This window comes from Schistocerca gregaria, chromosome 5, assembly GCF_023897955.1.
Source record: "Schistocerca gregaria isolate iqSchGreg1 chromosome 5, iqSchGreg1.2, whole genome shotgun sequence".
Classification (NCBI taxonomy): domain Eukaryota; kingdom Metazoa; phylum Arthropoda; class Insecta; order Orthoptera; family Acrididae; genus Schistocerca; species Schistocerca gregaria.
Window position 1 is genome coordinate 166,586,059 of NC_064924.1, and position 26,006 is coordinate 166,612,064.

The window sequence follows — 26,006 nt, forward strand, 5'->3', positions numbered from 1 at the left end:
CTACAACCCCTAGAAGTCTGTTATAAGGACTTGAAACAGCTTGTATAAAACATACACCACTTAGAAGGTTGCTTATCAAGTGATACTTTACTTGTCATGGAGTGGCTGATCGGTTCTAGGCGCTAGAGTCTGGAACCGCGCGATCGCTACGGTTGCAGGTTCGAATCCTGCCTCGGGCTGGATGTGTGTGATGTCCTTAGGTTAGTTAGGTTTAAGTAGTACTAAGTTCTAGGGGACTGATGACCTCAGAAGTTAAGTCCCATAGTGCTCAGAGTCATTTGAACCATTTTTTACTTGTCATGATTCCTACTGAAATAACCGCTATTAGGCCGTATTTGTTTTCAGTGTAAAATAAAGGAGTTGTTTCTGCTTGTTTTTGCAGAACACAAGTTCTTGTTACATTCGTTTCTTTTCCCAATCACATTTCGGCACATCTGTGCAGTAGTCAGAATGTTCTTACTTTACTCAAATCCAAAATCACAAGGAAATTTGACTTAAAAACTTTTTTGTGTTTATTGTTCCTTTGTTCTGTATCCAAACTACACACACACACACACACACACGTCTGACCTGTAGAATGAGCGTTAGCCAAACTTTACACAACTCCCAATATCAATAAAGAAACACATTCAGCCCATAGGCACTGAATCATTTGGTCTTGCTCAAAACATATAACTTTGGTCCCTGTGCACTTAACAAATAAATTAAACAGCCATACCTCTAGTGCAGCAACGGTGGAACACGATATTCTCTGGTCTCCCATGAAAAACAAAAATATGCTAGCTACAGGCTCATCAGTGTGAAATGCTGGCCATAATACTTTGAAATGCACATTAAATTCTTTTGGCCGATAAACGAGAACATTGACGAAAGCCCAACTTCTTTAAAAAATGTATGATCTGCACAGGGAGATTGTGGTGAATTACTAACACTGTTTTGCTTTTATCAAAATTATTTTGTAAGTTAAGTTTGTCTTTTCAAAAGCATCTGACAATTGAAGTTAAATTACCCACAATTTATTCACAAACAATGAGATTTAAACAGCAAGTATTATCTAACTTCATTAATCCAACACAAATTCAAATCATCAAATCAGATATAGCTCTGTTAACAAATCTTAAAACGATTAAACCGGTAGAGGGTAAGAGACTGCAAGAAGTATTCTTAATTCCTAATGCTGCGCCGGCCGCGGTGGCCGAGTGGTTCTAGGCGCTTCAGTCCGGAACCACGCGCCTGCCACGGTCGCAGGTTTGAATCCTGCCTCGGGCATAGAAATGTGTGGTGTCATTAGATTAGTTAGGTTTTAGTTGTTCTAAGTTCTAGGGGACTGATGTGATGACCTCAGATGTTAAGTCCCATAGTGCTCAGAGCGATTTGAACCTTTTGAATCCTGCTGCTGCTGGTACCATCCGGTCAGCCAGATCCTCTTCTGATTCAACAGGGGTTTTGTAAACAAGCTTGCACATCTCTCGTCACACAAATAAGTACAGAGGGGTCAAATCAGAGAATCGGGTAGATCATGGTACAGGACCAAACCTGCCACTTTACTTTTCTGGATATTGTCGGTGCAAGAATCGAGGCACAGGACGACTGAAATATTCCAGCGTCCCCAACATGCTGGAGCCACATACGCTGTCTTGTAGCGAGCGGCACTTAATCCAGCATATCTGGCAATGGTAGGCGAGGAAACTGTAATTTAATTTAATGGCCGAGGAAGGAGATATGGTCTAATTGAACTGTCACCACCAATATCTGACCACTCATTCAAGCAGAACCGTACTTGATGAGCGCGAATAAATGTGGCATGTGGATCAACCTAACTCGAAACATGCGAACTGTGGATGTTGAAAATCCCATCACGTCCGAACGTTGATTCATCTGTAAACAGCACAGAGGACAGAAATGGAGGATTCATTTGACACAGTTCCAGCCACCGCCGCGAAAACTGTTGATAATCATCTGGTTCCAGGTTGTACACGTGCCGTAAGTGAAATGGATTAACAATTGCTCATGAAGGATGTTTCTTACATTCACCTGACTCGTTCCCACGTTATGTGCAATTGAACCAGTGCTGAAAGCGATTAAGCCCTCTACGGGACTAAAAAATGCTCGCCGGTAATTATGGGATTAGAGAAAAAATTTCGTTTTGGTGTCCTTCCCAGAGTTTATTGGTTTAAATAATTTTCGCCCTGTACAATGCAATAATGAATAGGAAAGATACACTGTCAATTCGTTTTGGAACTAAGTTTCCACAATCGAAATAGTACACTTTGAAACATGGTCAGAAGAACCTGTAAAGATATGTTTTGAAGATATAGTAGAAATCAAGTCTTGTACATGTTCAACTAAATTACACAGAACTCTGCGACAGATTAAATTTAAACACAGTGACGGTAATATTAGTGAAGTCACTGTTATACGCGATGACTTGGGTGCTTCGAACAGTTAGAACGACTAATCTACCACTCAAAACATTGGCGGAGCATATTGTAGGTAGGCTGTTTAGGTTCTTACGTTGGTAACGCCACGTAGCGCTTTGTATGAAAATCACTGACTGTGCTGTGGGCAGTCTGTGGCTGGTTGGCATTGTTGGAATATTCGCTATTGTAGTGTTGGGCAGTTGGGTTTGAATAGCGCGTAGTGTTGTGCAATTGGAGGTGAGCCGCCAGCAGTGGTGGATGTGGAGAGAGTTTTAAGCGGACGATCTGGACGTGTGTCCATGAGAAAAAGGAAATTTGTAAAAATGGATATATATATATATATATGACGATCTGGACGTGTGTCCACCAGAAAAAGGAAATTTGTAAAAATGGATATCATGATATATATGATGACTTTTGAACATTATTAAACTAAATACATTGTTTGTTCTACATCAAAATCTTTCATTTGCTAACTATGCCTATCAGTAGTTTGTGCCTTCAGTAGTTAGAATATTTTATTTAGCCTGCAGTATTGGCGCTTGCTGTATTGCAGTAGTTCGAGTAACAAAGATTTTTGTGAGGTAAGTGAGCCGAGCGGTTTAAGGCGCTGCAGTCATGGGCTGTGTGGCTGGTGCCGGCGGAGGTTCGAGTCCTCCCTCGGGCATGGGTGTGTGTTTTTGTCCTTAGGATACTTTAGGTTAAGTAGTGTGTAAGCTTAGGGACTGATGACCTTAGCAGTTAAGTCCTATAAGATTTCACACAAATTTTTTTAGGTAAGTGATTCATGAAAGGTATAGCTTATTGTTAGTCAAGGCAATTCTTTTGTAGGGATATTGGAAGTTGTTCATTTTAAAACGTTTTCTACGTGATTGTGGCCGCACCACGGGAATTAACAGAGGCTGAACGTGTAATGATAGTAGGAGCTAGACGTAGCGCATTCCACGTCGGGAGTCGTTGAGGAATCCAGTATTTCGAGATCCAGAATGTAAAGAGTGTGCCGAGGAAAAGAAATTTCAGACATTACCTGTCACCACGGGCAACGCAATGGCCGAAGGGCTTCACTTAACGACCGACAGCAGCGGTGTTTGCGTAGCGTTGTCAGTGCTAACAGACAAGTAACACCGCATGAAATAAAGGCAGAAATCAATTTGTGACATACGGCGAACGTTTCTGTTAGGCCGTTGTGGCGAAATTTACAGTGAATGGGCTATGGCAGCAGACGATCGACGTGATTGCCTTCGCCTACAACACGACATCGCCTGCAGCGCCTTTCCTGGGCTCGTTGGTAAGAGCTAATGGTAGGGTTCGAGTATGGTGCAGACCCCACGATGCCACGGACCCATGTTATCAAAAGGCACTTTGCGAGCCGGTGGTGGATCGGTGACGGTATCGGCCGTGTTTACATGGTATGGACTGAATCATCTGATCCAACGGAACCGCTTTCTGACTGGAAATGACTATTCCTGCTACTTGGAGAACCATTTGCAGCCATTCATGGACTTATTGGTCCTATCCAATGATGGGATTTTTACGTATGACAATGTGCCATGTTACCAGGCCACAATTATTCGCGACTGTTTTGCAGGATTTTCTGGAGAGTTCGAGCGAATGATTTGGCCACCCAGGTCATCCGACATGAAATCGATCGAACATTTACGGGTTGCAGTCGAGAGGTCAGGCGTGCACAAAATCGTACTCCTGGAACAATTCCACAGTAATGAATACTACAGAGGCAATATGGCTCAGTATTTCTGCAGGGGACTTCCGACTACTTGTTAAGTTCCCTAGACTTAGAACTACTTAAACCTAACTAACCTAAGGACATCAGATACATCTATGCCCGAGGCAGGATTCGAACCTGCGACCGTAGCAGCGGGGCAGTTTCAGACTGAAGCGCATAGAAACGCTCGGCCACAACGGCCGGCGAAGGAAGTGTAAGCGTATTATTATGGGTTAGCAGCTCCGGGCGGGAAGGAGCGCATAGTCCCTGGCACGAATCCTCCCTGCGGATTTATGTCGAGATCCGGTGAGCAGACCAGTCTGTGGATAGTTTTTGGGCGGTTTTCCATCTGCCACAGCGAATGCCGGCTGGTTCCCCTTATTCCGCCTCAGTTACACTAAGTCGGAAATTGTTGCGCAAACAAGTTCTTCAACATAACTCTACCGCCCAAGCATATGGGTTACACTCGTCTGGTGTGACACGTTCGTGGGGGGGGGGGTCCACTGGGGGCCGAACCGCACTATAACCGCGGGTTCGGTGTGGGGTGGCGGAGGGGTGAATTGGACTGCAGTAGTTGTCTTGGGGTTGTGGACCACTGCAGCTGGGGCGGGGATGGAGGCTCTCCGTCGTTTCTTGGCCCCTGGTTAACATACATCTTACGACATACATAGGGTAGTAGCACAATAAAGAATTTAATTAGCTCACTGCAAATAAGTAATCAATTGAAAGAAATAAATCACAACCTCGGCGCGAGTGCCCAAAGTATGCAACTGGCCATCTACGAGGCCGTGCTCTAAGCAGATTTTTGATGTGTTATCATCACAAGAGTGTGTGGCAAATATCTTGAGACGTGGGAAAATCCATCCATCAATGGCAACTGCCGTTCAAGATAAATACACATTACTAGTGGGAGGCGACCTTCTGTAATTGTAATCTCTAGACGACTGTCAGATACATTCGAGAGCAACTGAATTAAAGACAGCTGCTTCACAGTTGCTGAGCGCTGCAACTGCCATGACAAATAGGATATTCAGTGTTGTCAGGTGATTAGGATGCCATCAGACCTAGTATGTGCCATCAGTGTAACAATCGATCACAGGACTTGCAAGGCGCTTCGGACCTTGGTCTCTTCGTTGGTACCTGATACAAGATAAGACAAACATTGTAAGAGGTGGAGAGTGTTCCTGGGCTTAACCCAGTTCACTACTATCAGCGCCAAGTCATCATAACGCGTCTGTGCTTAACATACAAAGGACTGCACCATAATATGAGAATGAAATTAAAAATTGAAAATCATCATAACGATATACCATCTTTTAATAATCACTTTCCTGTACGTTACAATTACGCTATTTACAAAGTACAAATTTCAATTGTAAAAGATTGGCAAAGTTCGTGATATGGTTTTACTTACTTACTGGTTTCATGCAACTTCAACTTTTATTGCTATCCATTAACAATTACTGTTAATCAATTTATGCAATAACTACTAATAATGCACAACACGATAACAAACATGTATGACTCGTTGCAGTTGCGTAAAATTGAAAACTCATTTATCCATAAAAAATACACAAGAAATATCTTCTACTGAATCTCGTTCTGTTAAGTACTTTCTTTAAAATTGCTGTTCACTCGACTTGAGCAATTCTGTTAATTATAGTGTTGCATATTATTGAAATTTTAATTACTATTATTTCTTTGATAAAACATTACAATAGTTTATCTATCATCAGGACTCTCTCCGATTATGAACAATGTGTACGCTGGATCCTACTTTGTTATTTTGTCTTACGTAAAACTGAACATCAACACTTTAGTATAGTCGGTATTAGTCAAACACAAAATGAGCTACGACGAGTACAAATCAGACCGAGTAATTATTAGTAACTTATTTCAGGTTGAGAAGTCGTCTGTGCAATGTAGGGCATTCTTCGTTGACAATGTGTAGCACAGACTCTTTTTCTTGTATCTCGGCAACAAATGAAATTGGGGAAACGTTACTCTTCACGTTGATTTGCCTCCTCTTGCGATAATTATGCTGCGACCATTTAATGTCGTATACTTCGCCCGTCCATACCAAATTATTCGCAGAGCCATTACATACATTAGCACCATTGCGTTACAACCGTTTCTCAATAGTAGAGGCACTACGTGACTCGACTCGACTGTCTATCTCAGCCTCTCCTACGTTCTGCTCTGCACTGCACTGAAGTGCAGGCGCACTTTTGCGCGCCCAGCGATAATGCAGGCGCAGATTCACTATACTGTACTCTCTGACAATATCGCATAGCCCTGACTTAGCCAGCGTCTCTACTTACATCTAGCTTACAACTAACATTTATTTAACTTTACAATGAGAAAAGATCCAGTTCATCACACTAACATTACTACACTTGTAGATTTTATATAGTTAAATTCGTTTTGAGACATATGTGTCTCAACTTCATCCACAACAACGATAGAAGCTGAAGGATTGAGTTAAAATTTGTTCGAGAGCCAGTACTTGAACCGAGGTCTCCTTCCGCGTAAGCAGGTGTGATACCCATTCACCATTACAGCATTACAGATCGTGTAGTTGAATGGGCTACCTTAGTCCAATGCCTCCCTAACACAAACTTCAATTCCCGCCTTTAGCCTATTTGCTCCTTAAATTGTCAATGTTGCTGAGGTCTCCAGTACTGGAATAGCACCCTAGTTTGTACACGATGAGGAAATCCTGCTTATACCTCAGGCACAGGTGAGCTATAGATCTTATATAATTAAATTTTCCCCATTACAAACAAAGCTGGGGTGATATTCCAATACCGGAGGGTCTCACCGTTACTGATGGTTTAAGAAGGGGAATGTAGGCTGACGGTGTGTATTGGAGGATGTGTTAGGTAGGGCAATGGATTAGGAAAATCCATGCACCTGTGTCACCTATACGGTTATGGTGGCGTAATGGCTAAAGAAGCTGGCTAATTGGCAAGAGATCTGCGTCGAATTCCTTGCTGTGGTACGAATTATGATCCATTTTTTCAGCTTCTATCATTATCTAGATAAAGTTGAGATTCATACGTCTCAAGGAAAATTTTATTATATAAGATCTATAGATCACTTATGATTGAGGTACAGACAGGATTTCCCCATTACGTACAAAGCTGGGGTGTTATTCAAATGGGTCAAATGGCTCTGAGCACTATGGGACTTAAAATCTGAGATCGTCAGTCCGCTAGACTTAGAACAACTTAAACCTAATTAACCTAAGGAAATCACCATATCCATGCCTGAGACAGGATTCGAACCTGCGACCGTAGCAGCCGCGTGGTTCCGGACTGAAGCGTCTAGAACCGCTCGGCCACATCGGCCGGCTGGGGTGCTCTTTCAGTACCGCAGACCACAGGGAATACTGACGGTGTAAGAATGGGAAAATAGACTGAAGGCATGAATTGAAGTTTATATTAGGGAGACACTTGACTGAGGTGTATTACCTGTATTGCAATGGTGGAGTGATGGCTAGCACATTTGCCCAGTAAGCAGGAGACCCAGGTTCGAGTCCTGACTGTGACGCAAATTTTCATTCATTTCTTCAGCTTCTGTCATAAGTACACTTATTTACTAACTTTGGCCCATAGAATACGTCGAAAAGTGAAAGGGAAAGTGCAAGGGAAAAAGATGATAGCCACAGAGTTGATGCTTTAAATGAGCATGGACTCTTTGTTTGCAGGATGCGGCCGACCACGTGGTTAGCGATTTTCTCGGCGGTGGCGCTGGCGTCTGCTCCCACGGAAGCGGCCAACATCCTGGCTGCTACGTCCTTCCCCGGCCGCAGCCACTTCATCATGTTTCGCCGCCTCTTCAAGGCGCTGGCCTCCAGAGGCCACAACGTCACTGTCGTCGGCCATTACCCCCTGGACTCTCCGGTCGAGAACTACACCGACATAAGCTTCAAAGGAGACGTCCCAGAAGCTGACAATAATGTAAGTGATCGTTTTCAGCGGGTATATGATAAAAAAGTAACGGAATTTATTTCACTGAGTTCCGACCATGTCTTCCCAGTTATTCGCTTTAGTATACAGTTGATTAAAAAGTTATGAAGTTAAAGCATCAGTACTCAGGAATAATTCAGTTACAGGTAAAAAATCAGAAAATGTTCCTAGCGTTCTCTTTGTTTTGGAAATAGACATTCCAAAGCTACGATTGAATTTAATTTTATTTATTTATCTTTCGGTTTTTCCGACTATTTTCGGCGTCACGGCCCCATTCTCAAGTATTCCTGTATAGAAAGAGTGCACAAAAAAGAGTCACAACGTAAAGATACATATTTTGGTCAATTGCATTATGTTCACGGCAAACAAATCCGCCACAGTTGTAAAACAGTTTATTGACCTTCCACGACAGAAGTCGTTATACGCTATCATAATTTTGGAGTCTTAGTTCCATCATCAGGTGTATCAGAAATCTGAAGCAAAACAACAGTTGTAACCTTCTGCAGTAAGAAATTAAGTTTATTTAAACAATTAAAACTTGACTTTTAGAAACTGAAAAACACGTAAAATGATTGAACAATAGTCTATCTGGCAATAATGGGGCGACAGTACGATCACCTAACAACTAATAGGCTAACATCTACCATAGTTTAACTTCGCTTTAGCACTTGGCTTCCACCTAATGTTCTATGGTTGCTTCATTTTTATAGACTGTATGCTTTCCTGGTGGTAAGTTTGGTGCAAAAGGAATTCTCCCAGACCAGGATTGAAAGTGGGAGCTCTTCACAGTCACAATTTGTGATGTTATTTGATGGTCAACCTGTGGTACAGGTCTGTCTATTAGCTGTTACGGCTTGGACATGATGTCCTATTGGCTATTGTTCAATGACTTTTTAAATGATAAGCCGCGCAGAATTAGCCGAGCAGCCTTAGGCGCTGCAGTCATGGACTGTGCGGCTGGTCTCGTCGGAGGTTCGAGTCCTCCCTCGGGCATGAGTGTGTGTGTTTGCCCTTAGGATAATTTCGGTTAAGTAGTGTGTAAGCTTAGGGACTGATGACCTTAGCAGTTAAGTCCCATAAGATTTCACACACATTTGAACATTTTTTAAATGACAATCTTTAATTTTTTAATTTCTTAACTGTTTAATGGAGTAGTTAGAACTGTTGTTCTGCTATAGATTTGAGATACACCTGATGATGAACCTAAGACCCCGAAACTGTAGTAGTGTATAACGACTCCTGTCTTGCAAACTTCGATCAGTGAAGTGTTTTATAGCTGTAGCGGATTTGTTTACCATTACCATGGTGCAGAATAGTTGTGGATGTTCCACAAATAAAATGTTAATAAACTAAATTGTATCAGCATCATACTGCCATTAGTTTATGTAATAGACAGACAATCTAAGAGTGAGCTCTACAAAGCATAAAATGGAGTTAAATTGGCAAATAGCTATCCAACCTGTCCAGACTGGCAAATCGGGTCCAACTGACCATCTTGTCATCCTCCGCCAATGGAGTCATTTTGGTGTGGTATGGAGGATCACTGGATCAGCAAACTGCTCTCCCGTGTTCTCCGCTGTCGAGTCCTTTGAACCACTACCTATCGTTGAAGTAGCTCCTCACTGGTATCGTGACGGTGAGTGTACCCCATCCCAGTCCTCCCGCCAAGGAACAATCCAATAGTACCGGAAATAGAACCCAGGTCTTCCGCATGCCAGCCAGAAACGCTAACTACTGAGGTATGGATGCGCACACCAATGACATTTTTGTGCTGTTTCTGTTACAGTCCACGTCGAATACTGTGGCCTGTAGGTGTGCAGACGACAAGGAATGTGTGGGGGGAGAGTAGTGCTCAGGGCCATGGGCAGGCGCTGTAGGGGAAATGCTGAGCGCTGGAGGGGAAGCAAATACACTACTGGCCATTAAAATTGCTACACCATGAAGACAACATGCTACAGACGCGAAATTTAACCGACAGGAAGAGGGTGCTGTGATATGCAAATGATTGGCTTTTCAGAGCATTCACGCAAGGTTGGCGCCGGTGGCGACACCGACAACGTGCTGACATGAGGAACGTTTCCAACCGATTTCTCATTCACAAACATCAGTTGTCTGGCGTTGCCTGGTGAAATGTTGTGATGCCTGGTGTAACGAGGAGAAATGCGTACCATCACGTTTCCGACTTTGATAAAGATCGGATCGTAGCCTATCGCGATTGCGCTTTATCGTATCGCGACATTGCTGCTCGCATTGGTCGACATCCAATGACTGTTAGCAGAATATGGAACGATGCGTTCAGGAGAGTAATACGTTGGATCCCAACGGCCTCGTATCATTAGCAGTCGAAATGACAGGGATCTTATCCGCATGGCTATAACGGATCGTGCAGCCACGTTTCGATCCCTGAGTCAACAGATGGGGGCGTTTGCAAGATAACAACCATGTGCACGAACAGTTCAACAACGTTTGCAGCAGCATGGACTATCAACTCGGAGACCATGACTGCCGTTAACCTTGACGCTGCATCAGGAGTGCCTGCGATGGTGTTCTCAACGACGAACCTGGGTGCACGAATTTTTTCGGATGAATCCAGGTTTTGTTTACAGCATCACGATGGTCGCATCCGTGTTTGGCGACATCGCGGTTACGCACATTGGAACCGTGTATTCGTCATCGCCATACTGGATTATCACCCAGTGTGATGGTATGGAGTGTCATTGGTTACATGTCTTGGCCACCTCTTGTTTGCATTGATGGCACTTTGAACAGTGGACATTACATTTCAGATGTGTTACGATCCGTGGCTCTACCGTTCATTCGATCCCTGCAAAACCCTACACTTCAGCAGGATAATGCACGACCGCATGTTGCAGGTCCTGTACGGTCCTTTTTGGATACAGAAAATATGTTTAACTGCTGCCCTAGCCAGCACATTCTCCAGACCTCTCACCAAGTGAAAACGTCCGGTCAATGGTGGCCGAGCAACTGGCTCGTTACTACTCTTGATGAACTGTGGTATCGTATTGAAGCTGCATGGACAGCTGTACCTGCACACGCCATCCAAGCTCTGTTTGACTCAATGTCCAGGCGTATCAAGGCCGTTATTACGGCCAGAGGTGGTTATTGTGGCTCCTGATTTCTCAGAATCTATGCATCCAAATTGCGAGAAAATCAAATCACATGTCAGTTCTAGTACAATATATATGTCCAATGAATACCGGTTTATCATCTGCATTTCTTCTTGGTGTAGCAATTTTAATGGCATGTAGTGTATAATCTCGATGTGTTGCTCACTTGCTAGAACCACAATTCACATGGGCTGCCTGAGACATATAATATCTTTGTCCCTAGAGTGCTGCAATAGAGTCGCAGGTCAGAGCAGTCTCTGCGGCAGTTGCAGTAGCTCCCTGCTACAGAGTAGATGTAGTCTGTCGGTGGTACAGCGCAGTTTGCAGTTAATAGTTGTTAAAGTCACAGTGCAGTACAAATTGTAAAATTTTATTGTATGGAACAGAACAATAATTGTTATCAGCTGCAGAGCTAAATGATACCATGGAATGAGATGATGATGAACAAGTGAACAATTGTTAATATAATGGAAAATCAAAAGTGTAATTAAGTCAACCATCTATTGTAAAGTAAATTTTATTGGCATGCGCGTAGTTAAGTGACTTGTTTGAGATGTTAATATGAATTTGTTTCAATCTTTTCTTTTGTGATTTGTCAGCACCAGTTGAACCACATTTGTGATATATTCAGTTTTCCCGTGTAGTGGATTGTAGATCTTTTATCAATAACATAAAAAAATTTCAGAATATAATTATTTTACCAGTCAACTATAAAAGTATAATTTCCCCTTAAGTCATTGCCATGCTGATCCAGCCATTTATCTAAAATAAAATAGTCCAGACTTTTTTTCAGATAGTGATGTGTTCTTCAGTAATCAGACGACCAGCTGTGCAGCTGTGTTACTAACTAAAGTCAGTTTTTCTCGTAATTCAGATCTCAGACAAATGCCATCCATTATTAGTAGATAGGCCAGCATTGCACTAAGTGTGCCATTTATGAGCAGATATATAGACAGCGTTATCCGGCGACACCATTATGAAGCAAGAATTTTTCAGTTTATTTCTCACGGACAGATTCAGATTGATTTCACAGGGCCCTGGCGTAACGCTGCTTACGTCAAAATTTATCACTTTTTCATGAGTAAAGGTTTAGCAGTTTCCTTACATCAGGGTCAAATTATCCAAATGTAATTGTTTTTATTTTTTATTTTCTGTTCGGGAAGGTTACACGTCATTATTTTATATTTAATCCTACACTCACATTTGTATGCATATTAAGCGGAGCCCATCCACGCCCGCCCTTGGCATGGTGACCATTCGAAAGGATCTGTCACCTCTCCTTTGACTAGTATATAAAAGGAATTCCGTCGATAATGTAGTGATGTATTTTCGCCTGGCTTGTTAATCATTTGTAACATTCACAGAAGCGTCACGAGTGGAGAATTTTGAATTACACCTACACATTTTCTTATTGCCATGTTAAGATTTGCTTCTTGTGCCAAAACCCAGCGGAGTTTACATAGCCTCACGTCACGAACATGTTGTGCAGACGCAAATATTCACTTACGTTGTTCCAAAACCTAGAGCATTTCTCGCTTCACAAGCTATCGATGGCCTTTAAAAATTACATTCTTTCATTGAAAAAATCTGTAGTTAGTGAAATAGCACGCTAGATAATGAAGTATTGGATAATTAACATAAGACAACGTTCTCTCCTCTTTTCGTGCTGTCATTTGCCAAAACCTCATTTCGGTATCTCAAGCCGTTTATGAAATGTGACGGGCTCGGCGCAATCGCAAATGAATGAGCCACGTCAGATCAATTTTCTCGAGATTTGTGACAGATATTGACCGGCAGCCAAGTCTAGAGAAAAATTCAATATGTTAGCTAAATTTCATACGCAGCAACATATTATGTAATATGCACCAAATGCAAAATCATAGCGACCTCTATTTTTCATTGCAAACTTTTTAGAATTTCGCGCACTGTCTTAGATCCAAATAAATATCACAAGAACTATGACAATTAAGGAAGTGATGTGCACATAGTAATGAACCTGACATATACCAGTAAAGCAAAAATGAAATACTTTACCCAATAGTTTCTGTACGTCGTTTGAGAAAGATCGCAGGGCGAGTGCCTCGATTCTGCCGTAGCCGACCGGCCGAAAGATGGAAGACAGTGTCGGCCTACCCTTCCGAACAAACGAATGGTTCAAATGACTCTGAGCACTATGGGACTTCCGAGCGAGGTGGCGCAATGGTTAGCACACTGGACTCGCATTCGGGAGGACGACGGTTCAATCCCGTCTCCGGCCATCCTGATTTAGGTTTTCCGTGATTTCCCTAAATTGTTTCAGGCAAATGCCGGGATGGTTCCTTTGAAAGGGCACGGCCGATTTCCTTCCCAATCCTTCCCTAACCCGAGCTTGCGCTCCGTCTCTAATGACCTCGTTGTCGACGGGACGTTAAACACTCACCACCACCACCACCACATTTGGGACTTAACATCTGTGGTCATCAGTCCCCTACACCTAGAAATACTTACACCTAACTAACCTAAGGACATCACACACACCCATGCCCGAGGCAGGATTGGAACCTGCGACCGTAGCAGTCACGCGGTTCCGGACTGAGCGCCTAGAACCGCGAGACCACCGCGGCCGGCTGAACAAACGAATGTTTAGCACGAAAACTGGTCACTGGGCATTAGCCACCGAACCTGCGCGGACTCCGTTCCAGCGCAGTGAAGTTCTGAAACGTGTTGAAATTCACCATAGGATGAAAGTGCGATAAAATAATGCACATTTGTTATGGCAACAAGTCTAGGTATCGAGTCGGAAGTTAGGGGATGCTTTGGTTGATGCACATCGTCCAGGTCAGGGGCCTCACGGTGAATCCAGAAAACACTGTCGATACTGGAACCATCATGTTTGGAAATCGCTGAGTGGCGACGAGCTACATTTCATTACCTGTAAACCCTGTTAATGATTCAGTACACAACACGGTTAGGAAGTGACATGCTTAAAGTAGTAAATGAGTTTTGCTATTTTGGGAGTCGAAGTAGAGAGGATATAAAATGTAAACTGTCAATGGCAAGGAAACCGTTTCTGAAGAAGAGAAATTTGTTAACATCAAGTATAGATCTAAGAGTACGGAAGTCGTTCTTGAAAGTATTTGTATGGAGTGTAGCCATGTATGGAAGTGAAACGTGGACGATAAATAGTTTAGACGAGAAGAGAATAGAAGCTTTCGAAATGTGGTGGTACAGAAGAATGCTGATGATTAGATGGGTAGATCAGGTAACTAATGAGGAGTACTGAATATAATTGGAGAGAAGAGAAATTTGTGGCACAGCTTGACTGGAAGAAGGGATCGGTTGGTAGGGCATATTCTGAGGCATGAAGGGATCACCAATTAAGTACTGGAGGGCAGCGTGGAAGGTGAAAATCGTAGAGGGAGTCCAAGAGATGGATACACTAAACAGATTCAGAAGGATGTAGGCTGCAGTAGGTACTGGGAGATGAAGAAGCTTGCACAGGATAGAGTAGCATGGAAAGCTGCACCAAACCAGTCTCAGGACTGAAGACCACAAGAACAGCAACATTATTATTATTATTATTCCAGAATGAGTTTTTCACTCTGCAGCGGAGTATGCGCTGATATGAAATTTCCTGGCAGATTAAAACTGTGTGCCCGACCGAGACTCGAACTCGGGACCTTTGCCTCTCGCGGGCAAGTGCTCTACCAACTGAGCTACCGAAGCACGACTCACGCCCGGTACCCACAGCTTTACTTCTGCCAGTACCTCATCTCCTACCTTCCAAACTTTACAGAAGCTCTCATGCTCAAGTTGGTAGAGCACTTGCCCGCGAAAGGCAACGGTCCCGAGTTCGAGTCTCGGTCGGGCACACAGTTTTAATCTGCCAGGAAGTTTCATTATTATTATTGTTGAAGGTCTGATAATGACCGTGATGTACGTCCCATAAGCCGGCACTAACGAACAATCCATGCAACGGTCGAACTATTAGCTAGCTAGTTTAATTGGATACTCCGACTTGCTGCGATTTGCGGACGTTTTTCAGATGCCCTCGGCCGTCATCGACCTGCTGCGGATGCCGTTCCTGGGGCCCGTCTTCCTGAAGAACATCAACCGGCAGCTGTGCGCCAAGGTGTACGACCTGCCCCAGATGCGGCGGTTGGCCAGCTCTGGGTCGCGGTTCGACCTCGTCATCTCGGAGGACTTCGTCCACGACTGCATGGCGGCGCTGGCGCACAAGTTCCGAGCGCCGCTGGTCGCCATCAGCTCCAGCATGGCCCTCAACGGCGCGCACGACAGGGTGAGCTCATTGTCAGTCCAACTGTCCCTGTAGCTTCCTCCAACAAGTGCTTTTCAGCCCGGCGTACCGGCATAACAGCAGACAGACTTCTCTTTGTTCACGATGCAAGTACTATAGTCAAGCCGAATGAAGTAACTTGAGCACTTCAAAATTCAAACAATATTTCGTTGAAAATCGGTAACTTGGACAGTCAATTTGGGGAAACCTCATAGATGCAATTCAGTACCGCCCATGGCCTGGCCTCAGAATTATTAGGTTTATATGTTTTTCGTAGCGCTTTTCCAGAAGTTTAATAAACACAAAAGATACAATTAACAGAGAATTCATTCATCAATAATACACTACTGGCCATTAAAATTGCTACACCACGAAGATGAAGTGCTACAGACGCGAAATTTAACCAGCAGGAAGAAGATGCTGTGATATGCAAATGATTAGCTTTTCAGAACATTCACACTGGCACTGGTGGTGTCACTTACAAGGTGCTGACATGAGGAAAGTTTCCAACCGATTTCTCATACACAAACAGCAGTTGACCGGCGTTGACTGGTGAAACGTTGTTGTGCCGCCTCGTGAAAAGAGGAGAAATGCGTACCATCACGTTTCCGACTTTGATAAATGTCGGATTGTGGCATATCGCGATTGCGGTTTATCGTATCGCGACATTGCTGCTCGCGTTGGTCGAGATCCAATGACTGTTGGCACAATATGAAATCGATAGCTTCAGGAGTGTAATACAGAACGCCATGCTGGATCCCAACGGCCTCGTATTACTAGCAGTCGAGATGACAGGCATCTTATCGCATGGCTGTAGCGGATCGTGCAGCCACGTCTCGGTCCCTGAGTCAACAGATGGGGACATTTGCAAGACGACAACCACCAGCACGAACTATTCGACGACGTTTGCAGCAGCATGGACAATCCGATCGGAGACCATGACTGCTGCTACCCTTGACGCTGCATCTCAGACAGGAGCGCCTGCGATGGTGTACTCGACGACGAACCTGGGTGCACGAATGGCAAAACGTCGTTTTTTCGGATCAATTCAGGTTCTGTTTACAGCGTCATGATGGTCGCATCCGTGTTTGGCGATATCGCACATTGGAAGCGTGTATTCGTCATCGCCATACTGGCGTATCACCCGGCGTGATGGTATGGAGTGCCATTGCTGAAACGTCTCGTCACCCCTTGTTCGCATTGACTGCAATTCGAATAGTGGCCGTTACGTTTCGGGTGTGTTACGACCCGTGGCTCTACCTTTCATTCGATCCCTGCGAAACTTCAGTAGGATAATGCACGACAGCATGTTGCAGGTACTGTACGGGCCTTTCTGGATACAGATAATGTTCGACTGTTGCACTGGCGATCACATTCCTCAGATCTGTCACCAATTGAAAATGTCTGGTCAATGGTGGCCGACCAACTGGCTCGTCACAATACGCCAGTCACTACTCTTGATGAACTGTGGTATTGTGTTGAAGCTGCATCTGCAGCTGTACCTGTAGACGCCATCCAAGCTGTGTTTGACTCAATGCCTAGGCGTATCAAGGTCATTATTACTGCCAGAGGTGGTTGTTCTGTGTACTGGTTTCTCAGAATCTATGCACCCAAATTGCGTGAAAATGTAATCATATGTCAGTTCTAGTATAATATATTTGTCCAATGAATACCCGTTCATCATCTGCATTTCTTCTTGGTGTAGCAATTTTAATGGCCAGTAGTGTATATTCGCGTTTCTATTTACAACAGTCTGCCGACTCTGAGGTACTTCTTCGATTCTGCAACTGTAGAAAGGGCGTGGTTTTGAAAGGAAGAACTCGTTGAGCCTTGGTCGGAGTGCATTTTCATCCGGAGGGGAAGTTTCGTGAAGGTTGCTCGATAGAGAGCGGTGGAGGTGAATCTGAGGGCGTAAGTCCATAGTAATGTTCAAATGTGCGTGAATTCCTAAGAGACCAAACTGCTTAGGTCATTGGTCCCTAGACTTACCCACCACTTAAACTAACTTAAACTTATGCCAAGACGTACACACACGTCCATGCCCGAGGGAAGACTCGAACCTCCGGGGGGAGGGGGCACGTTCAGGTGAATAACACGGGAGCGGAATAACTTCTCAACCAAACTCCACTACTCCTGTAGAGTTTTAGGGCTTTTTCTTTTCAATCCAGCAGAATGTGGACGGGCTTTGTCGTGGAGCAGCGTCACTTCACCAAATCTTCCTGGTGGTTGTTCTCGGACTGTGTCTCGAAGACGTCTCAGTTGTTGGCAATAAATGTCAGCAGTGACGATTCCACGTCGGGGAAGCAGTTTGTAGTATACCACACCGTCGTTGTTCCACCTGATACCTTACATTATCTTTTAGGGATGCGAGTAGGTCTTCGTACGGGAGTTGCTGCTTTATTTACGCTCAAGCATTCCTTTGACCTCCTTGTGTTACCATAAAGACGCGATTGCTCCTCACCATTAACGATCAGGATAGGAATCGTCGATGTTGTTTTCGAGCCAATTGATGACGAGCGAACAGAGATGCAAACACATGTGGCCACCTGCCGATTTTTTTTTTTTATTTTGGCTTAGAGCATGCGGTACTCCTACACCCGATTCTTGAACCTACCCCACTGTACGAAAATGTCGCACGATGTTTGAATGGCCACAGCTCATCACCTTTGCCAGTTTCCGAATATACTAACTAGGATCACCGTGGATTAATGCGTTTAAACGGTTTTCATCAAAGCGCGAAGGTCTTCCTGAACGCGGAGAGTCGCTAATGTCAAACGATCCTCCTTAAAACGAGAAAAACATTTTCTTGCCGGGCTCTGTTCCAATGGTTCAAATGGCTCTGAGCAGTATGAGACTTAACTGCTGTGGTCATCAGTCGCCTAGAACTCAGAACTACTTAAACCTAACTAACCTAAGGACATGACACACACCCATGCCTGAGGCAGGATCGAACCTGCGACCGTAGCGGTCACGCGGCTTCAGACTGTAGCGCCTAGAACCGTACGGCCACTCCGGCCGGCCCGTGCTCTGTCCAGTGGCATTATCTCCATACACGGCACGAATGTTTCTGGCTGCCTCCGCTGCTATTACCCATGTATTGAACACAGACAGAAGAATACGTAGGAAACGTTACGATTTCTCCACTTGGCACTCCATTTTCTAGCTTCCACAGCTCCATTCACGATCTCCATATGGCAAAATGACAATATATAAACACAAGTAGGAGCAGTGAGTCACAAATAAAAAATGACAATCGATAAATAAACCCATATTAATTGGACTACCGTCATGAAAACAAACACGCTTAGAAGTTATTCTTCCCGCCCCGGGTTCCCGGGTTGGGTTCCCGGCGGGGTCAGGGATTTTCTCTGCCTCGTGATGATTGGGTGTTGTGTGATGTCCTTAGGTTAGTTAGGTTTAAGTAGTTCTAAGTTCTATGGGACTGATGACCATAGATGTTAAGTGCCATAGTGCTCAGAGCCATTTTTTAGAACTTATTCACCAATCTAATAGAAATAGTGCATGTGTCTAAATCAATAAACGGGACAGAATATTTTAATTTCCTACATACTGGATATACTACTAGGTACCTCAACTGGAAATCGCATGTTACAAATCACCTTAAACATTTAAGTTCTGCAACTTCTGCGTTGCGGATAATGTCACATTTCGGAGATGAAAGAATCGAATGCAGACTTACTTTTTCTACTGTCTTTCAGTAGTGTCTTACGCCATCATATTCTTCCATAACTCTTCATTGAGGCTAAATATGTTTCTTGCACAGAAGCACATGACAAGGATAGTATGTGGTGTCTGCTCTACAACCTTCTGAATACATCTCTTTACAGAACAGTGATTTAAAGACGGTCCCAGTTCTTGCAGGCAGGCGATTTTGTTTTGTGTAATACCTAGACAACGTTTCGCAATGGTTGGGCGTCCACAGTAGCTTCACTTTTTTATTGCTCCTGAAATAAATGATCGCCTAGAGCGTAAGAAAAACCTGTAAGGTTGATGCAGGGCATATTCTGCAGGGAAATAATTGTCAGGGAAAAATATTCGATATGTTGCGCCATTTCCGATTTAATCGACATTGGAGTTTAGTCGGTGCGGCAGTTGCGCGCGTAAATTCAAGCGGTCCATCAGAGCTGTTCTCATAGTATAAATGATAGCGCACGAGACAGCTCAGCTTTTGGTTCGAGTTCGATGCTTACTTCCCTCCCATGTCCAATTTTTGTATCCTTCTCTTGTTAGACTTTGGGAAAGCTAACGAAGAACGTGCTTGATGACACTGTATCTGGCGGACCGTTTGAATTTGCGTGCGCAACGCCTCGTTGGCTGACTTCAATGCTGATTAAATGACTCAATGTACTGAATTTTTTCGTCAACAATTCTTATAAGCTTTTCAGACTGCTTTTAAGCAATCTGTATATACATAAATATTTTTATTTAGGTTAGAAATAAGTTACTGATACATCAGAATTTTGTTATTGTATTAAGTTACATACGTCCTTTACTTTTTTGTATTTTGTGTGCCCTATGGTAGCCAACGGGTATCAGCTACAAGACTAAATTATTGCCCCACGTCACTTGCAGTTTAAGGTTGCTATGACAATGTGTGAACTGCATGTTTATTTACAGCTAACTTTTAAACTACGTATTCAGGTGAAATTGTTATATATGCCCCTTTCTACTCTTACCATTGCTGTATTTACTTGTTCTGAGCAGCTCTTACTTTTTATTTTCCTGCTAAATTTTTGTTGTTGTTTTATATTTAAAATAACTTGTCGACATAGGTAATATTTTTGTGAGGTATGGAGGACTACCTGTTCGGGGATGTTGTTCATAGATTGTGTTGCATTTTTTTAAGAACGGTTATTAACGTTTCCTCCTACTCGTTAGTGAACTGTGAATCTTATTATGTTCCTGAGCGTTAAATAAAAGTATCATTGAATTATTTACATTTCACATGCGCTCTTCACAGCCGTTTTTTCACTGTTTTATTTTCGATTAGCGGTCTCAAAATTTATATTTGTTTTGATGTGTCTCCATTTCCTTTGTGTTTATACACTATGTGATCAAAAGTATCCAGACACCTGGCTGAAAATTACTTAAAAGTTCGTGGCGCCCGTCATCGGTACGCTGTAATTCAGTATGGTTTTGGCCTCCCGTTAGCCTTGATGGCAGATTCCACTCTCGCAGGCTTGCATTCAATTAGGTACTGGAAGGTTTGTTGGGAAATGGCAACTCATTCTTCACGGAGTGCTGTACTGAGGAGAGGTATCGATGTTGGTCGATGAGACTTGACACGTAGTCAGCGTTACAAATCATGCCAAAGGTGTTTTATAGCATTCAAGTCAGGACTCTGTGCAGGTCAGTCCATTACAGGGATTTTACCGTCGTTTAACCACTCCTCCACCCGCTGTGCTTTATGAACAGGTGCTCGATAGCGTTGAAAGATGTTATCGCCATCCCCGAATTGCTCTTCAACACTGGGAAGCAAGAAGGTGCTTAAAACATCAACCTAGGCCTCGGTTGTGATAGTGCAGCGCAAAACAACAAGGGGTGCAAGCCCCCTCCATGAAAAACACGACCACACCATAACACAACCACCTCCAAATTTTACTGTTGCCACTACACACGCTGGCACATGACGTTGTTGTGTACATAGTTCCACGTAGTCCGCGCATACACAACTTTCCTACTAGAGCGCGCCCCGCTAAGCTCAACAGCGCAGGCGCAGCGCTCGTCCGTCTCCGCACTACGAGATGGCGCTGCCTTAGAGACAGACCAAATTCTGCTTCCGCTGATCCACGTATTAATATGTAACGCAGCCAAAGAGATTGCTGCTAATGTAGAACCTTTTCTCCTCACGGATCACACTCGTGCAGTGATATCTGAACGCGCAAAGTATTATAACGAGTGTACAGATCTCCGATTAGTCAGTCTGCACCTTTCAGTACCAGTCTACATTTGTCTATACCAGTCTATAGTCAAGTTTCAGCCTGTACCTAATAAGATTATCATATTCCTGTACATAGCCATGAAGATAAATGTACAGACACTTTGTCAAGTATCAGAAATATGTGAGAATAAGATTAATGTACCAAGACCAAAGGAACTTCAGATTGTCAATTGTAAACAGCATCCAGAATCAAGTTACGTAAATTCTATGCTTTTTATTATTTTAATAAACGTGTGTGAAAATTGATCAAGTTCTGTTTAAAGTTGGTCACCGTCAATCTGCTACTCTAAGCGTGCAAGTGGCATTTCTATCGTCTGACTTAACGGCAGAAGATAAACATGCCACTATAAGACCACGAGACACATTGCTGACACTCGCCTACTTCGTCAGAGCGCCAAGTCAAATAATCTGATGGTGTGTGTACCGAAGGTCTTACAGTATGCACACCACAGACGTTCACCGGTAATTCGCCACACCCACACCCTGCCATCGGATCGCCACATCGCGTGCCGTAATTCTTCGCTCCACACAACGTTTTTCCACTGTCCAATCATCGAATGTTTACGATTCTTACACCAAGCGAGACGTCGTTTGCAATTACCGGCGTGATGTATCGCTTATGAGCAGCCGCTCGACCATGAAATCCAAGTTTCCTCACCTCCTGCCAAACTGTCGTAGTACTTGGAGTGATCCTGATGCAGTTTGGAATTCTTGTGTGAAGGTCTGGATAGATGTCTGCCTATTGCACATTATGACCCTCTTCAACTGTCGGCGGTCTCTGTCAGGCAACAGACGAGGTCGGCCTGTACGCTTTTGTGCTGTAGGTGTCCCTTCACGTTTACACTTCACTATCACATCGGAAACAGTGGTCCTAGAGATGTTTTGGAGTGTTGAAATCTCTTGTACAGACATGTGACACAAGTGACACCCAATCACCTGACCACGTTTAAAGTCCATGCACTGTTTGATACTTCACTTAGAGTGTTGAATAATGTTTTGTTGCAGAGTACTGTCTGATCATTAATTATTTTTGCCTTAGGTGATAGGTTTTTGAATGTAGTAACAGTTTTCAGTTGTTAATAAGCGTTGCAAATGATTACTGCGTTTTAAAATCTCAAGTCATCTTTCTATGGCACTAGAGTGATGGCTGTTTTCAGTGAGGTGCTCTGCAAATGTGCTGTTGCTTTTCAGTGGGACTAATTGTTCAGAGTATCTTATTCTAAAATTTCCACATGTTTGCCTACCATACACTGAATCACAATCATTACATATTAACTGGTATTTTCTACTAGCACGGCAACAGAGCTTAAGAAATTCGGTTATGATCACTTAAGGGTTGGGCATACTGACAGCAGCTTCACATTACATTCACTCTCTTATGAAGAATGCTGTCAACAACCAGTCACAGTGACAAAACAACACTATCATTCAGAAATGTAATACTAGAAGGAGAAATGGCATACACTACCCGTCACTCAGTCTTAGTGTCACACGGAAAGTAGTGACCAACTCCTCAGTGATGTAAAAAACAACTTATAATTAAGTTAACTTCAGACATAAAGTAATTTTGTGTCTGTAGACAATTCCTTTCACTCTACAGAAAAAAACGTCTGATGTACGATGAGTCAGTGACAGTTAAGTTTAAATCAAATGGATACATGTAAAGAAAACTTTATGAAATCACATAAGTGGTTTCCGTACATTCCACTGAGATGATGTGCTATAATTCCAATAAAACGTAACTAAAATTTAAAAAAGACGACACAAAAAACCTCTATAAATTACAAATTATACGTAGTGCCGCTTTAAGTTTAATATAATTGGTAATATTTGGAATCCGTATTCACACAAACACTTTTTGGAACAATATCTCGTCTCACCAAAATCAGCTCATTCTGACAACGGATTTAATTTCATTAATATTATTACAATTGCAGGATTTTGGCAATGCAATATTGCATGTGCATTTTTGCGTTTCAACCTGAAATTATTATTCAGACTGTTTCTTATCTTTGATATTTAGTAAGTAAACGTGATTAAACTCAGTTGATCACAAAAAACTTATCAATTTTAATTTCCTAGATTACGTTTTATGGACGAATTGATAAACTCTTCCTAGATTAAGTTCGGTAAGTTAATAATTTACGATTGCTGTAATAACGTATTTATTAATATCTATATAGTTTAGCGAAATTTTAAATATATATGCACTAAATGCCCCCCATGAAACATGGACCTTGCCGTTGGTGGGGAGGCTTGCGTGCCTCAGCGATACAGATGGCCGTACCGTAGGTGCAACCACAACGGAGGGGTATCTGTTGAGAGGCCAGGCAGACATGTGGTTCCTGAAGAGGGGCAGCAGCCTTTTCAGTAGTTGCAAGGGCAACAGTCTGGACGATTGACTGATCTGGCCTTGTAACAATAACCAAAACGGCCTTGCTGTGCTGGTACTGCGAACGGCTGAAAGCAAGGGGAAACTACAGCCGTAATTTTTCCCGAGGACATGCAGCTTTACTGTATGATTAAACGATGATGGCATCCTCTTGGGTAAAATATTCCGGAGGTAAAATAGTCCCCCATTCGGATCTCCGGGCGGGGACTACTCAGGAGGATGTCGTTATCAGGAGAAAGAAAACTGGCGTTCTACGGATCGGAGTGTGGAATGTCAGATCCCTTAATCGGGCAGGTAGGTTAGAAAATTTAAAAAGGGAAATGGACAGGTTAAAGTTAGATATAGTGGGAATTGGTGAAGTCTGGTGGCAGGAGGAACAAGAACTCTGGTCAGGTGACTACAGGGTTAAAAACACAAAATCAAATAGGAGTAATGCAGGAGTAGGTTTAATAATGAATAGGAAAATAGGAACGCGGGTAAGCTACTATAAACAGCATAGTGAACGCATTATTGTGGCCAAGATAGATAAAGAGCCCACGCCTACTACAGTAGTACAAGTTTATATGCCAACTAGCTCTGCAGATGATGAAAAAATTGATGAAATGTATGATGAGATAAAAGAAATTATTCAGGTAGTGAAGGGAGACGAAAATTTAATACTCATGGGTTACTGGAATTTGAGTGTAGGAAAAGGGAGAGAAGGAAACATAGTAGGTGAATATGGATTGGGGGAAAGAAATGAAAGAGGAAGCAGTCTGGTAGAATTTTGCACAGAGCATAACTTAATCATAGCTAATACTTGGTTCAAGAATCGTAAAAGAAGGTTGTATACATGGAAGAACCCTGGATATACTAAAAGGTATCAGATAGATTACATAATGGTAAGAGAGAAATTTAGGAATCAAGTTTTAAATTGTAAGACATTTCCAGGGGCAGATGTGGACTCTGGCCACAATCTATTGGTTATGAACTGTAGATTAAAACTGAAGAAACTACAAAAAGGTGCTAAATTAAGGAGATGGGACCTGGATAGATTGAAAGAACCAGAGGTTGTTGAGAGTTTCAGGGAGAGCATAAGGGAACAATTGACACGAATGGGGGAAAGAAATACAGTAGAAGAAGAATGGGTAGCTTTGAGGGATGAAGTAGTGAAGGCAGCAGACGATCAAATAGGTAAAAATACGAGGGCTAATAGAAATCCTTGGGTATCAGTAGAAATATTGAATTTAATTGATGAAAGGAGAAAATATAAAAACGCAGTAAACGAAGCAGGCAAAAAGGAATACAAACGTCTGAAAAATGAGTTCGACAGGAAGTGCAAAACGGCTAAGCAGGGATGGCTAGAGGATAAATGTAAGGATGTAGAGGCTTATCTCACTAGGGGTAAGATAGATACTGCCTACAGGAAAATTAAAGAGACCTTTGGAGAGAAGAGAACGACTTGTATGAATATCAAGAGCGCAGATGGAAATCCAGTTCTAAGCAAAGAAGGGAAGGCGGAAAGGTGGAAGGAGTATATAGAGGGTTTATTCATGGGCGATGTACTTGAGGACAATATTATGGAAATGGAAGGGGACGTAGATGAAGACGAAATGGGAGATAAGATACTGCGTGAAGAGTTTGACCGGGCACTGAAAGACCTGAGTCGAAACAAGGCCCCGGGAGTAGACAACATTCCATTAGAACTAATGAAGGCCTTGGGAGAGCCAGTCATGACAAAACTCTACCATCTGGTGAGAAAGATGTATGAGACAGGCGAAATACCCTCAGACTTCAAGAAGAATATAATAATTCCAATCCCAAAGAAAGAAGGTGTTGACAGATGTGAAAATTACCGAACTATCAGTTTAATAAGTCACAGCTGCAAAATACTAACGTTAATTCTTTACAGACGATTGGAAAAACTGGTAGAAGCGGACCTCGGGGAAGATCAGTTTGGATTCCGTTGAAATGTTGGAACACGTGAGGCAATACTGTCCCTACGACTTACCTTAGAAGCTAGATTAAGGTAGGCAAACCTACGTTTCCAGAATGTGTAGACATAGAGAAAGCTTTTGACAATGTTGACTGGGATACTCTCTTTCAAATTCTGAAGGTGGCAGGGGTAAAATATACGGAGCGAAAGGCTATTTAC

The 26,006-nt window shown here is 43.0% G+C and overlaps 1 protein-coding gene across 1 annotated transcript in view; it reads left to right on the forward strand.

Annotated features, from left to right (window-relative positions):
• Window positions 1-26,006, forward strand: part of LOC126273120 (UDP-glucosyltransferase 2-like) — a 100,808-nt gene that overhangs the window by 9,565 nt on the left and 65,237 nt on the right. The window contains exons 2-3 of the mRNA XM_049976574.1: window positions 7,853-8,105; window positions 15,267-15,521. Coding sequence (XP_049832531.1) covers window positions 7,854-8,105; window positions 15,267-15,521 — 507 coding nt within the window. The 5' untranslated portion in view covers window position 7,853. The remainder of the gene's footprint in view (window positions 1-7,852; window positions 8,106-15,266; window positions 15,522-26,006) is intronic.